At 46.1% G+C, this 17,076-nt stretch overlaps 2 protein-coding genes across 2 annotated transcripts; one reads left to right on the forward strand and one right to left on the reverse strand.

The window, feature by feature from the left end:
- Positions 1-513: 513 nt before the first annotated feature.
- On the forward strand, positions 514-4,491 carry LOC112876273 (probable ADP-ribosylation factor GTPase-activating protein AGD8). The gene is made up of 7 exons (XM_025940347.1): positions 514-859; positions 1,021-1,139; positions 1,829-2,258; positions 2,523-2,789; positions 3,692-3,814; positions 3,893-3,994; positions 4,071-4,491. The coding sequence occupies exons 1-7, from the start codon at positions 788-790 to the stop codon at positions 4,176-4,178; spliced, it is 1,221 nt and encodes a 406-aa protein (XP_025796132.1). The 5' UTR covers positions 514-787; the 3' UTR covers positions 4,179-4,491.
- A 604-nt stretch (positions 4,492-5,095) lies between these two features.
- On the reverse strand, positions 5,096-11,830 carry LOC112873146. Its single transcript, XM_025936164.1, has 16 exons — positions 11,525-11,830; positions 10,820-10,873; positions 10,635-10,697; positions 9,850-9,912; positions 9,650-9,733; positions 9,434-9,532; positions 8,235-8,474; positions 7,950-8,024; positions 7,692-7,766; positions 7,499-7,622; positions 7,295-7,405; positions 6,907-7,082; positions 6,499-6,810; positions 6,311-6,430; positions 5,581-6,220; positions 5,096-5,438 (listed from the first exon to the last, which is right to left on the reverse strand). The coding sequence occupies exons 1-16, from the start codon at positions 11,828-11,830 to the stop codon at positions 5,299-5,301; spliced, it is 2,682 nt and encodes an 893-aa protein (XP_025791949.1). The 3' UTR covers positions 5,096-5,298.
- Between the last annotated feature and the right edge of the window lie 5,246 nt (positions 11,831-17,076).

Raw genomic sequence — 17,076 nt, forward strand, 5'->3', positions numbered from 1 at the left:
ATATATCTGCTTTATTTATAGATCCGATCCGGTATTGAACCCAATCGGCTCTTCACAGCCGATACCGGAAAACATCCGATGAGCCGATTACGGCTCGGACTAATATTTACATGTATCTGTGCATGCAGAAAACTAATAAATAACACCTTCCTGGTCAGGTACGGGGTCAGGTAGCACGCCTAGCGACTCTAAGCCAGGGTGTGTGCCGGATCTCGGGCCGTTGACCGAGGGACCGGGGCCCACCAGCAGTCCCGGAAGCCTCTCGGCTCCTCGTGTTGACTGTCGCTGCTCGCCGGCGGATTTCAACCGACAACAAAAATATGATCAAATGTGGTCTTATTTCGAAGATCCTCTCGCAAAAAACACAACAAGTGCAATTGGAAATTAATTTAGACGTACCGTTTAAGATCTATAGTTTTTTAAAATTTTGAAACATCTAGTATGCAGGTGGTGTCGTCAATTTTATCGTCATGTCCATGCATGCATATCTTTCTCAGCTTGCTTTCCATCGAGAAGAGAAGACGCAACGGACGCACGCAAAGGCGGAGGCGGAGAGGGCAGGGGCAGCACCGTCCACCCCCACCATTTCTTCCTCTTCCTCCTCGCCTCCACCCCTTCCCTTCTTCCATCCCCTCCCCACCGGGCCACCTCTCGCCCTCTCTCCCGCGCCGATCGATCGGCCCATCCATCGATCGAGCACGGGGCGCAGCTTCCAATCCGGAGCGGTTCCTCCCGTTCGATACTTCGATTCGATCGGGCTGGTTGATTGCTGCTCTGGGTGGGCGCCATGGCGGCGACGGAGCCCTTCGCAGATAAGAACGCCGTGTTCCGCAAGCTCCGCGCCAAATCGGACAACAAGGTAGGGTATTTTTCGGGGGGTGGTTGATTCGATTGGGGACTCGAGATTGATCGCGCGCTATCTCGCTCTGTGTGAGTGCCGTCCGTGTCTGCGCGCGCGCATGTGTGATTTTTGTTTTCCTCTGTGCAATTTCCGGTCCTGACGGTTGTGCGCGCATGCAGATGTGCTTCGATTGCAACGCCAAGAACCCGACCTGGGCGTCCGTCACCTACGGCGTCTTCCTCTGCATCGACTGCTCGGCGGTGCACCGCAGCCTCGGCGTCCACGTATCCTTCGTCAGGTCACCTAACCTCCTTCTCTTCTCTTCTCTTCTCTTCTCTTCTCACACCTGTCAACGTACGTTGGCGCGTGGCCATGCCCCAATGCATAATAGCAATACTAATCTGCTGTAGTGGGCCACTGATCATCACGTGTGCGTATGTACAACTACATATTTTTTTATATAACAGATAAGATTAAATTAATGAAAAAATCCGAACTTGATTCTGCCTGATGTAACTTTTTTTAAAACAAAATGACTGTTTGAATTTCTGGTGTTCTGGTTTGCCTGCCTAGCATGTTCAGATTTCATTTTGACTTAAAGGTCCAGATTTTGTGTTAGTTGTCTATTTGGTAATAATTTTTGCACTGTAACTAGAACTTTTTTTATGCAAGATACATTTGTGAAGTTCATGTATCATGATTCCGAGTAGCGTAACTATCACGGACTTACATTATTGGCATCTGACTTTGAGTAGATACAATTAATATGAGCTCTAGTCCATGTTGACTTAAGTTTCTCTGAATGCAATTCTTTGTCATATGGAGTAGGTCTTACATCTTAGCATGTGACTTGCTTTTTTTCCTTCTGGTGCTGATCACCAAACATCATATCCTTTTGGAAGTCTGCATTATTTCTGTAACATTGCTACTTTATCCAATTGCACATCAACGACTGAATCAATACTGAAAAGACTTCTGTAGTTGCAGATCAACAAATTTGGATTCGTGGACTCCAGAACAGTTAAAAATGATGTTTTATGGAGGAAATAACCGTGCACAATCTTTCTTTAAGCAGCATGGTTGGACAGATGGTGGAAAAATTGAAGCAAAATATACATCAAGAGCTGCTGATTTGTATCGGCAGTTGCTTGCTAAAGAGGTTGCTAAAAGCTCCACAGAAGATGGCAACAGTAGTTGGCCATCTTCCCCAGTTTCAGCTTCCCAGGCCCCAAATCAAACTGCTGCATTTTCCGATCTCAAGCTGACAGAGGCATCAAAAGAAAATGCAAGTGAAAAGACTGAGCCTGAGATTGTCCGTTCACCTAGAGCTCCAACTCATTCTTTCAAAAAGCCAATTGGTGCGAAGAAACCTGGAAATAAGACTGGTGGACTTGGGGCGCGGAAGCTTACATCAAAGGTATGCTTTATGCAGTGTACATGGTGTGTGAGCATCATTATCTTGAGAGCTCATTGCGCCATTTTGGTCCTGATTCTCCATATGACATCAAGTAATAATATCTGTTTTCCTATGTTGTGCCAAAGGAGTGAGAAAAAGGAAGAGTAGCTATATAACTTTCTCATTTCATTGTTTCCACTAAATTTCAAAGACTAACTTCTCTTTCTTCTTGTCTGTTTAAGTAAAGTGGGGTTTCCTTTCCAACAATTTCTGTTTTTGCTGTAGCCAAATGAAAGCCTCTATGAACAGAAGCCCGAGGAACCAGCTCCTGTCCTGCCATCGGTTACTGAGAGTACTATAACTAGGAACAAATCCTATACTTCACGATTTGAATATGTAGAAAATGCACCTGCTGCTAGAACTGGGAGAAGTTCAGATGATAACCAGATGAGTGGACATGTTGCACCCCCAAAGTCTTCGAACTTCTTTGCTGAATTTGGGATGGACAGTGGATATCACAAAAAATCCACATCTAATTCATCCAAAGTGCAGGTAACCATGGTTTATTGATACAAACATGATGAATCATGAATTTGTGAATTCCATTATGTTTTGGTGGTCCCTAGTTGTCGTAGTTTTGAGTAAGTGTATCTGTACTGTCAGAACTGCAAAGAACATTTAATTCCACTATTCCACTTAATTTGAGATCCTTGGGGAAGTATGTGGAGATTGGTAAACACAACTACTTCTAATTCTTTTAGGAGTGTTCATTCCCACTGTTAAGATATCAATCTCTGCGAGGTGCTATGGAATAGTTAGTTTGTTACTAAGAACACTGACATGCCCACATTGAATTCTTATCTGTGAGTAACATGACAGTATGAAAGGTTTAATTCATGTAAGGGTGATAAAATGGTTGTGCATATAGATTGGGTATACACACATTTGTAGCTTAATTCTCTCTGATTGGAATACTAGTTCTCCATGTTGTCTATAAAACTTTTACCTTCCTGCTTAGTTATCTGTCAGCAAGAGGATCGATGACCATATCTCATTGATGCTTGTATAGCTCAAGAGTCTCCAAATTGTTTTTTTAATGAAGAGAATCTCCATGTTGTAGGTTATTTTATGTTAGTTCGGGCATGGTTACTCTTACTCTGCACAAAACTTTTGATGTCAATTTGTTACCAATGTATTTAAACAGGTAGCTAAGCCTTTTAGCTCGTTCTAGTCATGGCTTTAAAAAATTCAAATCACGTTCTTACTGATATAATTATGATTTTCGCAGTTCATATATGCATAACAAATCATGTGTCAACATTCTTGAAATGAGGAACCTCAACATACGTTATGCCCTGTTTAGATTTTCTTTTGTTTCCAAATTAAAAGTAGTCTTTACCCCCTTTGAGATGATTTCCAAGTAGTCTGAAATAATTGGTTCCAATGTTGTCCAGGTTGAGGAAAGTAGTGAAGCTAGAAAGAAATTCTCAAATGCAAAATCAATTTCGTCCTCTCAGTTTTTCGGTGACCAGAGCAGTTTTGAAAAGGAGGCTCAAGTTTCTCTTCAGAAGTTTTCTGTAAGTACTGTTGCATCGCTATTTTGAAATTGGTACTGCGTTGAATCTTACACTGCCCCAACTTTACCCCTTTTGCAGCGTTCCTCTTCCATATCAAGTGCTGATCTATTTGGCCGTCCGGCGAACAATTCCAGCGTTGATCTTAATGCTTCAGATCTGATCAACAGAATCTCATTCCAGGTAAAACCACTCTGGTTGCATATGATCTGTCATCTTCTGCAGACCTGTGTTAACACCTTTTGTGTTGTCTTGGCAGGCCACACAGGACCTGTCATCTCTGAAGAACATGGCGGGGGAGACGGGGAAGAAGTTGACATCTATGGCGTCCAACATCATCACTGATCTTCAGGATCGGATCCTCTGAGCTTGACTTATAGTGGAGTCTCCTTTACGTTGCTTCAGTGGCCGGCTTTACTCGTCAACTGGGTGGCAAAATGCCCGGCCCGGCAGATCTGTATAGGAGTTAGGCGTCTGAAAACCAAGTGGAACTTAGAGAAACAGGAAGGAAAGGAACCTTATGCGAATGCTCTACTGGCTGAAGTCATGTATGCATCTGGAGCTGTAACAGAAACGTTTTTTTGCCGTTGGTTTTGTCTCTGTTTCAGAAGGAACTCAACGGAACCTAAACATATGTATTATACTTTGCTTTGTAATGACCCCTGCATGAGCAGTTCCCAGGTGGTGCGGATGGGGCTCTCGTCCTGAACATGGGGAAAGGAAATTCATGATCCTGCGCATAGTGTACGCATGGGTCCCCGGTAAAAAGCGATTATATTATGCGTCCTAAAGGAAAGCCGTGACGCTAAATTAGTACTTCGGTGCATAGCAAAATGACTAAATTACATCTCCGGTAGTAGTCACAATGCGCGACACTGTCCTCCGCTGGTGTGTAAGCAAGTGCCCAAAACACAATCCTGGTTTCGTATGTAAAAAGTCTTGAGTACTACGTATCTGCTCGGCCGTTAGCTGCCGTCATCACTCCTGCAGCCGCCCTCGATGCCTTGGATTCCCGGCCACCACCACCAACTGTAACCGCGGATGAGGGCCTCTTCCTCTTCTCACTCACACACCCCCCTCTGCCTTCTTCCCAGCAGCCTGCAAACCACAGAAGGACAATGTTTATCAAAAAAAATAAGGTCATTGCAAATTGACCATAAAGCTCAGACGTGCTTCTGGGAAAAAGAAAACTCTTCCGAACTGTGTAAAAACAAAAAAGGTCGTTAACCATATAAACTCAGAGGAGCGCAAGAACAGAATACACAGATGCGGGGCGAGCATATGCAAGTTCTTTATAGTAGCAAATTCTGTTTCACAAATGGTGCTTTCTATTTTGTGCCCTTGAGAATATCCACGGCCCGATGTTTTAAGAAGGAAACAAAAATAACCAGGGCGACATGTAGCGGTGAGGTGAGTGCCTGGATTACAAAAAAAACACTGGGATGTTTCGATGCCCCTACTCCATGTGAATGGACTCAGCTAACTCACTAGGGCTGGATGCACTTGCCCTTATCAGCGCCGACCTTGCTGTCCCCAAATTCATGGTTGGACTTGGACTTTACTGTTTCATTCTCTGAGGTGCACATCCCCATAGATGGTGCTCCAGAACAACCCCCGGTTTCATCTTCTATAAAAACAAAAAAAGATAAGACCAGTAAGTCTACCATAACAAAACTTTTTTTTCTGTAAAGTAACAGTCAGCCTTAGTATTGTGGACTATTGTAAGTATCAAACCATTTCTGTTGACAGAGGAATGTGATCATACTTACCCTGCGAGGAGAAATTCATGCAATGGCAGTTGTCGTCACATTTATGTGACAGTTGGAGTAAGCTGCAGATGTTCTCACGCTTTGGTGATGAACCTCCCTGTGTGACTGCAGGATCAACTTCTGAAGATCCATGTGTGCTTGGGTTCATTTCATTCGTGTCCAGTGATCCAATTGGGCTGACATCTTCCTTCTCCCATGGCTCCACAAACCCGCCAGCATGGCCATTCTTATCGCCTGACCCAGTAAGGCAGCTCAGTTCTTGTGTTCCTCCTGACATTCCACCCAAGCAGCAACCTTCTGCCACCTTATCTGATGCATCTGACAAGGTATCGCCATTTCCATTCCATTGCATGTCCTGGGAGAAGTCCGGCAAACCAGGCCCGTTTCCATTCTCCTCTGCTGGTCCAACCAAGCAGTAACCTGAATTATCTTGCCCACGAGAACACGTCGACTCCTCATCTTCGTTGTTGACGGGAGCAATTTCACTGGTACCTTGTTCTGCCAAGCTTACTGAACCATCCTGTGGAAACTTGTCTTCTTTCTCAAGCAAGGTGGAGAACCAAGGGGATGAACCCTGCTTCACATAGAAAAGAAGATATGCTGCACTGTCCAAAACGCTAGCCTCAGAATATCTGCATATCTGCACCAGCTGAAAGGTCAGAACCATGCAACTAAACAACAGTCCAGAGAAGTAAACAATCTGTTACTAGCAGAAGATAGATTCTCTTGCCTTATCATCATTGAATTCGTACCAATCATCTACAGATGACCGGATATAACAAACATAGTGACCCCTGCCATATATACCATGGTGTACTACAACTCCATATAGATCATACTTTTGTGGTATCTGCAACACAGCAACACATGAGCCAAATGGTTGGGACTAAAATCAAAGCACAAGAAACTGGAACTCACATCATCCGAGGAGCTCATGAAGGAGTTTATATCCAGCTCTAACGGGTACTTGACCTTGTCCAAAATCTTACCACCGGAATTAGTGAACCTCTTTAGATGGATTACAAGAACTTCAGGCGCCTGCTCTACCTTTAAGTGTTTTTCCATGTTCACACGAGACTTGCATCCATCACACATGAAGTCTTCAATCAACTCAACTTTTGTAAAAGATTGCAATGCATCCATCAGACTCTCTACCATAGTAACTTCCAAGCTAAGATCAAGAAAAGGCTCGGATTTATCTGAGCAACGGTTGCACACTGGGCAATGCAGCTGAGTAAAAAAGAAAAGGGGGAATTAAGTAATAGTAAGGCATCAGATATCATTGTGATAGGTAACAGTGGCAAAGATAAGTTTACAAGTCTTTACCTGGCTTTTTAGGCGGCCTCCAAATATTTCTTTTGCAATGCCCCCTTCTTCAGTCGAAGAGGGTCCCTCTAACAAGGACCTGGGAGCGACGGAGGCCTTATCCAATTTTTCAAGCAAGTCGCAGAAGAACTCCTGCGCATCTTGCTGTACTCCACTCTCAAAATCTGACGAAATTGCTACAGATAACATGTGAAGAAATATATTCAGTTCAAACTATCATGAATTTGAAACAGTTACAAATGTCTCGAGCTTCTAATAACAAGAGAACCAGTTCTGCTGTTTAACACCACAACTACTTACATACTTCAGGCAAATCAACTAGCAATGCAAGGTAAAAGCAGGGAAATATATGCGAAGCAATATTTAAAGTTTGGTAGAATAAACATACATTTCAAGTGATTTACAAAACTCTCAGGGTAGAATGCACTTCCAGAAAGCCTGATAGATTCATCAACATGCAGTTTTAGGGAGCAGAAACAGCAGAATCCGACAGAAGCACCTATGGAATCCCAATTGAAATAAAAAACAGGTAAGAAAGGAGAGAAGATGATGCAGAACAATGTCATACTGATTGAAGTAGTAGATTCCTTACGAGGACATGGATCTGGGTGATCAGCTTTCCGGAGCTTCAATACAAGGGGAACGGTATGAACCATACATTGGAGGATGCAATTAAGAAAACATGTCCACCAATGAGGGTTGGATAGCCCAGCACCCTGTGCGAGCAACACAAATCAGTACAGAAACTTACTTGAACTTAAAACAGCAGCACAAGTCTAGCTTACCACACTGTATCTTTTCTTCCCACAATATGGTTCTGGAGAGGACCAACGACTCACAAGTCCAGTATGAGCAGAAGCCTATGACGAAAACAAAAGTGGTAGATGTCAGCATCTGATATTCAAGAGGGAAAGAAACAACTAGGATAATAAAGGATGACAAATATAAACAATGAAATTTGCAATGCCTATCAAACTGAGTCAATCATGACTTAAAGAGCACAAAAAAGAATCAAGCATGGAAATGCAACAAGTCCAGGTTACCACATTGTATCTTTTCTTTCCATGGTCTGGTTCAGGAGGGGGCCAACGACTCCAAGGCTCAGTATCACGAGAAGCCTATGGCAAACGGAAGTGAAAATATGAAAATCAAACAAAGTATCACAAATATAAATAATGGAATTTTTTCTATCTAATCTTGAAGTTGGGAGGCCGCAAATAGACATGAACAAGGTTTAAAACACAAATTGAAAATACATTGTAGTCTGAGATGCTAAAACAATACTTATACAGAATAGTTATATATACAAAAGAAACATAGAGGATTACCATGGGATTGCATGGATTTATCAAATCAGGGATATATGGATAATCACCAAGCCAACGGTTTCTTCTAGCATTACACATACACGAATATCCAAAGTTTCTTCTCTGTCTTCTATGCATGAGTCGACAATAGGGGTCATGGTAACAGTAATGACATATTGCATGATGGTAAAAACCATCACTTTGATCACTATCATCATTAGAGTTCCTTGTAGGGAAATCATCAGAAAGATCATCAATGTCCTGTAGAACAAATGGAAAATAATACAACACTTTATATTGGCTTGTGAATGCATTCCTGCAGATGCAGGTGTGTGTAGCCTTGCCCTAGAAAGTGAAAAACAAGTATGCACTGTGGAGCTCGATCTGATCATTGCAAGAAAGAGATCCATACTTCAATGGATGCCTCTTCCTTATATAACCAGGGATGACAATGCTGAGACAAATCCCTCTTCATACAGTAACCATGGTAATCTTTAGTGAAATATAACCAGGGATGACAATGCTGAGACAAATCCCTCTTCATACAGTAACCATGGTAATCTTTAGTAAAATATAACCAGGGATGACAATGCTGAGACAAATGCCTCTTCATACAGTAACCATGGTAATCTTAAGTGAAATAATTTATAAGTGCAAGCAGCAAAGCACACTGATGCTTAATAAAAGTAATCATGCAGCTTATTTCAAACGGAAATATGATTATACGAGAGAAAATGACAGGGATGACAATGACAAAAGTCCGTTGGCAAAGAAAATTGGGAAAATGATGAAATTCTGAGCAAAGAATTAAAATAGCATCGGTAAGACAAAGGAGGAGTTTAAAAAAACAAAGACCATAAAGATTCCAAGAGTAATGCACCAAGTATGATAATCAAAGCATCGAATATAAATAGCAGCAGAGACAAGTGCAGGGCTGTGGGCCAAAGTATTGCTATCATGGAAGACTTTAGGCAGCACAAGTACACCACTATACTGAAAGTTATCAATGCGCGGGTGTTTGGCTAATGCACAGTTATGATGGGAACCTATGAAAGATTCTGAGGATTGTCGTTGCTAGCTCCTAATGAAATTCAGAATCTGATAGAGTTATAAACTATAAACCAGAATAATTCCAAACAACATGAAAAACATTATAAACTATAAACCAGAATAATTCCAAACAACATGAAAAACATTGTGGCATTTTCCTACTTACGCACCGAAAAGTCAGTATATGACGTTGGGCGGTTGTCTATTAAAACCATACTGGAACTCATAGGAGAAACATCTTGATTTTCTTCATTTCCAGCACAGCCCAACTGAGGACCAAAATAAAGGGGTTAAAGAATACAACATGCTTGAGAAGGTAAAAGCAGTTCATTACAAGGAACTAGTGTTATATTTTGAGAAACAAGCTACACAGAAATGACTATCACCATAGGTATTTGCTGTTGGCTTGAAGGGCATGGTTGTGTTGGTACTTGTTTCTCACTTTCCTTGCTATTGTTGTCAGAAACAACCTAGGTAATGAAGCAAGGAGAAGAGAGAAATGAAGGTATAAGTTCACAGATGAGTCAGAAGTAGATGGCTGCAGTTGTGATATTTAGAAGGGATGACATATGATAATCAGCAGTACCATGGCTTGCTGCTCGTCCACCAGTAAATACCCCAAAGGCTGAACTGTCTCCTCTAGCTGCTTCTGAATGGTATAAATGATAAATGAAAGTGTTGAGAAAATTAGAGGAACCAAAACTTGTATATACCACAGAAATAACCTTCATAACTTCGCGGGGGGGGGGGGGGGGGGTGCATTACTGTAGGATAGGATTCACTATCAATTGAAGGTAACACCAACGAACAATTGTTAGTTTCATTTACATTCACATCAGTGACCTAAGCATGAGGAACCAAATAATCAGGCAAATATGGCGTGTATGTTACTAGATATAATCCTAAATACTACAGAAATAGGCATGATATTCACAATTCCAAATTTGATGACATACTGAAATGGAACATTTGCTCTTATAAATGCTTCATAAACCATATCACAAACAATTTTACAGATGAATCAGAAACTTTGGTAGTAAATAAAATCATTTTCTGTTCAAAAAATGCAATCATCATAGACACTAGTAAATAAAATCATTTTCTGTTAAAAATGCAATTATTATTAAGCTAAGGTTCTTCACCACAGGAGACTGTTCTGTCACAAACAAGCATAGCAAGAGAACTTTAATAAAGTTTTGCAACAACTCGCTGAACCTCTAGATCCTAAAAAAACTAGAGTGTTACTGCAAGCAACATACAACTTGATATGGCCAATCTACACGACAAAATGGAAAATGTGAGAAATTCATTCACAAGCTGACCATTAGTCACCCATATGCATAGAGTTAGAATCCATATAGTACAGTTTACCATGTCACAGGGGTTCTGGTCACCAGCAAGAGAAGGGAGCTGAACCTCAACACTTTCAATAACCTGCGAGGAGTTTCATAACAGTGAATCAGTCAAATTTAGCAATGATCCAACAGAATTAGCAACATGACGAGGGTTTAATTTGTCAATCACATCCAACACTGTGGGTAATAGAGTTATTATACCTTCAGGATTTCAGTTGGCAAAGCATCTTCTACACCACCCGTCACATATTGAATCTAGAAAGAACACAACCTCGGGAAGGTGAGATCAACGAGCTGTACTGCAAGATATGGTGACGCAACAAGAAAGCAAGCTGCATTGCCGTGCATATGTAAAGGCAGTACAATGGAGCGCAAAGTTGGTGGCTCTATCAAGTTTGGATGCTAGGGTCAAAACAAACCACCAAAATCAAGAGTTTGAACCAACTATAACACGGACCCTTTTAGACTTAGAACTTAGAAGAGCTGAACAGAATCGAACACTTGTGTAAATGAGAGGGTTATAGCTCGGTTGTGGCACCTGATGCGCTACGAAATCCAGGGGGAGTTTGTAGTATAAACAGTATAACCAATCTAAAGTAAACGTTTGACGCATTGCTATGAAGAGCCGCAGCAAAACAACAGGAACATCTAGACGATTCCAAAAAACAACCAGGGCTCATCTCCTAGCAACAGCACGACACATCATCGATTCACCACTAGTGATATAAAGTGTCCCTAGAGGAAGGACACCGGCCCGATACGAAGCAACGGTGAACTAGCAAGGCGCGCACTGAACACACCACAAAATAGCCCGAAACCCCAGCGATCGCACAGAAAATCAACATATGCACACACGATCGAGGACTAGAGTCAAGGGGTAGAGGGAGCAAAGCGCGGGGTCACTACCTTTTGCTCCGCCGGCGGCGGCGGAGGAGGGACGACCGGCATCGGCGCGGCGGCCTCCGCGTCGTCCACGGCCGCGGGTGGCGGCGTGCCGACAGTCTCCAAGGCATCCGCCGCAATCGGCGCCGGCGCGACGACGGCGTCCGCGGCAACCGCCGGCGGCGCGACGACGGCTTCCGCGACAATCGCCGGCGGCTCGTCGACGCCCGCGAGAACCGGCTGCGGCTCGTCGACCGCGTCCGCGACAACCGGCGGCGGCTCGACCGGCATTTGCGCGTTGACGTCCCCGGCGGCGTCCGTGGCGGCCATCGGTGGGGTTTTGGGCTTGCGAGCGCGAGGGTTTAGACGATGGGGAGTAAGGGATTGGGACGGTGGCGAATCATGTGCCCAACTCCGACCCGCGTCGCGTCGGGGGATTCGGGACGCTCGGGAGGGGTGGTGGTGGGAAGGGAGGCGAGGCGGCGGGGCGTGCTGGCTTATATACGCTGAAGGCGGTGGGGTACGAGACGCGCCGCCCGGCGCGGCACCCGGCGGGCGGGTGGGTGGCTCGGGTCTCCTTCCTTTCAACACCTCGGTCCCGGCTGGGTTGGCTTGCTTGGGGATTTTCCTTTTCCGTTGAGCTGGGTTGGGCTGTGCGTTGCATGAAAACGCTTCAATACCCCGGATCATCTCGGGAGCGTTTATGCGCGACAGGTGCGCGGACTTTTCTAAAATCTCCTCCTTAAACTACCGCTCCCGGGTCAAGTTTGTCCGTGTACTCATGCTTGCGTACACCAATTTAGTCCTTTGAACTTTTATTTTCCAGTTTAATTTCATCCTCATTTGAAGTGGATGTCAATGTAGACGACCATAGTGGCATATAATTTCTGACCACCATGCCTTCTCTATGTTCGTCAAGCAATTATTCCAGCCGTGAAAAATAAATGAATTTGAAGTAAAACCACTAGAGTAATTACAGATTCCAACCGATTAAAACATCAATCTCGCAAAATTCCAATTCAATTCTAGGGGAAAGTGCTACCTTACCTACATATATGCTTGCTTGCGCTCTGATTCGTCATCCATATTTGCTCTTCTTCCTCTCCCAGTCGTTGATCTATTTCTGTGCCTACCACCATGTGTCATCTGTGCTGTCGATTTGAGGAATGAACTACAGTGGAGAGGGAAAGGAGAGGGGAGAAACAGCTTGTAGCGTCCTGTTTTCACGTCAAGATAAAACATCGATCAGTACCATAAATAATTTAATTAGTAAATTAACTAGCAGAATTAACTAAAAGAGAATAGAAATGAAAAATAGTAAAACAACCAGCAGCCTTGGGTTGTGACTCTCTTATGCAGCAGGCCCGCTCTTTCTCTCTTGCTCTTGCACGTGGCCCAACCCAAAGCCCAGCTGCTAACTTCTTCTTCTACCTCTGGTTAAACAGCACGCCTGTATGCATCGGCACCATGTCGCTTCACCTGCCCTGCTACAGCGCCGAGCATCATGCCGCGCCTCGCCAATCCCGCCCTCAGTCAAGCACCTCGAAGGCCACACCCTGCCCCGTCATACAGCCATCAAGCACAAGTCGACGCTCCATTACAAGTGAGAAGACCATTCGCGCAGTGTTGCATGCGCCTTGTACACGGACCCAGCACCACGACCCCGTTCCTGACCCAAGCATCGCGTCGAGCTCCACAGCAACCCAAGTCAGACCATGCTGGCCGCTACGCATTGCAACTGCTCACCGACCGCAATAAACCACAAACCGACCTCCCAGTCTCATCGACCGCGCCCTCGTGGTCAAGCCTCGCAGCTGAACCGCTGCACACCGCGCTCACTCCGCTGAAGCAAGCTTGAACGCTCTGGTCACTTAGACGGCACGACGACCCCCACGTTCCAATATGGCGGCAACGGATAAACCGAGCCGAACGGCTTGCCCTTCAATAAACACTACCATGCATGCTGCGTTGATTGCCACTGCCACCCGCGTGGACGGCTCGACAAATTAAATGTTGCTGAACCTCACTGCCACCTGACTCGATGCCACTCGTATACAGCACACCCATAGCTTGAACATCTAAGTGGCTCTACACGCAACAGGCTGCAATCAGCTGGTCACCCTGGCCATAGCACACCTGCTGCCACCAGCCAACGCCTTCATCGCTGAACCGAGCACGTGTGTGAGCTGACCAAAGACCGGTGTCGTGACGCGTTTGAACGCGCGCACGCACAGCAACCTGCATGCCCTCTATTTAAACAGCCACCCATTCCTTGTGCTCTTCGGCCTCCCAGCTCAGTCTTGCCCAGCTAGCTCAAAGGTGAGCTCCACAACTCTCCCTTCTTCCTGCGCCTCTCTTTGTCCCTTCACCACGAGAGCACCAGCTAGGAGCCACATGTACACACACGCACACACTTGCACTGCACATATGCGAACTCCGGCTTTTGGCCATGCGCCCTCATAATCACACGAGTGAGGTGGCGCCTCGCCCCGTCGGACCGCGTGAGACCCAGCTTTAGCCAGGCACGCGTGCGCGCGCTCCGCCGCGCACCACGCCGTGTCGCACACCACGCTGTCGGCCCCGCGGCGCACCACCCCCACACCTTTATATCTACACGCCGCCACCCCTATCCCTCCCATCTCCCAGCCGCGCCGCACCGCTCGACGGTGAGCTTCCTCCCTCTCCTCTTCTTTCAGCTCGTCGCACCGTTTGACGGTGTGGCAAGCACCACACATAGCACACGCTCGCCGGCTCTGGCCGCGCTCCCTCTCTTCTAACTCATTCACATCTAAATAATACTTGTGTGATGTATTGATGTATGTTGCCTTGCTTGTTTGGCTGTGCGCGTATCAACGTTGGAGCAGACCACGTGCCGGAGGAGCCACTCGAGAAGCCGGTGAACCAGGAGGCCGATGCTGTCGACGACGCGTACGTGAGTGAGGGTAAGTTCCATCGGACCCGGTTTGATCATGTTGCGCCTATGTGAGGTTAAAGTAGAGCCGTAGATTGCATGAGATGATGATGTCAATAGATGGGTGAATGAGAGCTACCGGTGGTTAATCCTTGTTGTCATATTGATGTATGCTTAGTTGGAGGTATGATGAGGATGCCTTGTTTTTGATATGGTTGGGAGGTTGAGGCCAGTGGCAGCATGTGAGGATGGATGGGTGTGCGCTACCATGGTGGTAGACATGCGAGGGTTGGTACTGGTTGTGGCTGCCTTGGTGAGCCCTAGGAACCAATCCGAGTTATGACATCTCACCTAGCTTATATCCAGTACAACCATACTTCCTGGGATGGGACGGGCTTTGTATAATCCCACTGGCTAACCCGCTAGTCGTTCCGAGGTGGTTGGATAACGATGGGTGGAGGCCGAGGGTGGTCAAGACCCGGGGGTTGTGGTCGACTAGTTGAGGTGACGCGATGGCTGGGTGTCGGCTATAACGACACTGTCATCGGACAGTATCGTGGGTATGGGTGTAGTGTACAAACTCTGCAGAGTAATTAATCCATTCGAATGGCCGTGTCCTCGGCATAGGACAGGTTACGGTGCGGTCATAGCTCGTAGTGAGCCACCCAGATGGAGATGTCATGGGTGGGATATTAGATGGTACATGGGTATTTGTCACCTTTCTGTTGCATTTGTTGTGCACCGTTATAGCTTGTTAATCATTGCATTTGCTTATCTATTGCATATCCCCCTCCCTCCGGGCAAGGTGGAACTTACTGAGCACGTTTGTGCTCACCCGTTGTTGATTATCTACAGAGGATCCAGACTTCATCCCAGAGGATTGCGAGTAGTCCGAACGCGTCCGCACCCAAATGGCTTAGTGGAACCTTGTGTAGTTTCATGTTAACCGATTGTCAGTTTCTTGCAGCCGCACCATTTATCATCTTGTGTTTCTAGTTTCAGTTATTGTTGTATCGCATCGTACTTGGACTTAAAGCTGTGTATGACTGTGGTTTCACTTGATTAATGTAATTGTGTTGTGCCGACGACCTGTGTTGGTGCAGAATTACATTGTTAGTGTCGATTCTCGGATCGAAACTCTTCACAGCTGTGCAGTGAGCTAAATGAAATGAGCTATCTGGAGAGCCGGCTGTACATATACAATGAAAAAGGCAATATGAACTTTTAACATGCGTAGCAAAATTCTAAGATATGAATGGGTGAGTTGGCACATCTACGTGGATGTCCACTTCATGATAAAGAGGTTACATAGGTTTTTCTCACGCACACACTTCAAGCTTAGATTGAAATACTTAAATACTTTTGATGGAATTAAATAATAGTAGGATTTTTTTTACATTAGTCAATCATTGTGATAGCCTCAAGCGGTTAATCTTCATGGCCTCAAGCGGACTACCGGAGGATGTCTCCACTATCACGAGAAGGTGCCAAAGCCTTCCCCTCCGATTGGGGATTGACATGAACCCATGGCGATGGCATTAGATAATAATCAGGAGTTTTACATTAACCGATCGTTGTGCGGCAGCGCCAGAGCAAGGACGGGCAGCGGAGGAAGGGGAACTCTCCAGCGAGGATCTGTAAAACGTGCGGTACCCTTAATATGGAGTTTACTGTTGCGCCTTTACCGCTCCAGCGGCAGCCTCTATTGCGCCCGGTAAAATGGGGGATCTCCATCGCGTCCCGCACACAGACGGCCGCGAGCGCCGTCCTCCATCCCGGGCGCCCTCCAGCGGATCTCCAGCTGCCTCTTCCGCGCGGGCGCGGGAGGAAACAGCCGGGGAGGGGGAAGCCACGGCCGCCGTCGGGTCGGCGGTGGGGGAGGGCCTGCCGGGTGCGGCGGGTCGGCGCGGGCGAGTAGATCTGGAAGAGGGGCGGCGGGGCCAGATCGGCAGGAGGCGCAGGAGCGGCGGACGCGTCTCGGTCCGCCGCGGCGTTGCGCTGGAGGGCCTCCGCGCGGCGGCTGGGGCGTGCGCACGGGGAGAAGGGAGTCCCGGCCGGCGTCATCCATCCCGGTCGCCCACGGCCGCATCTTCACCAGGTGATTCCGCGTGGCCGGAGGCGGAAGCAGCCGAGCAGGGTCCCCGGCACGCGGCGGATCTGGAGGACTGCGACAGTTCCTCCTTCGGGCCCGGCCGAGGGGAAGGCGAGAGTGACTCCCGGCCGTCATCTGCAAAGGGAGGGGGCAGCGGCGAAGGGAGACGAAAGAGGCGGCGGTCGGCACGCCCTCGACGGCGGTTCATCTCCAGATCCGCGGATATCCCGTCTTCCTCGAAGCGGCGCCGGAGGGGAAGGTATACCTCTCGTACTTGGATGAAGTGCTCCGGATTTTGTATTAATGATTTGATTTTCTTAAGTTATTAGAAGTTTGACTTCATGCATTCAATAAGATTGTACTTGTGTTTGTTAAATTTGATGGCAAAAGGATTGTTTTCTGATTGCCGGGGTTGAGCAGTCGGTTCATGTTTATACTTTTCTTGCTGTGTACCTGATGAGATTTTCCCCTAAAGGTCAAGTTGTGTTTATAGAGGGATTTCCTTGTCAAAATATATTGATCAAACACTACTTTCTTCCTCCGGAGAATATGTGAACTTATAATTAGTCTTGG

Source organism: Panicum hallii, chromosome 9 (assembly GCF_002211085.1).
Source record: "Panicum hallii strain FIL2 chromosome 9, PHallii_v3.1, whole genome shotgun sequence".
In the NCBI taxonomy this organism is placed as follows: Eukaryota; Viridiplantae; Streptophyta; class Magnoliopsida; order Poales; family Poaceae; genus Panicum; species Panicum hallii.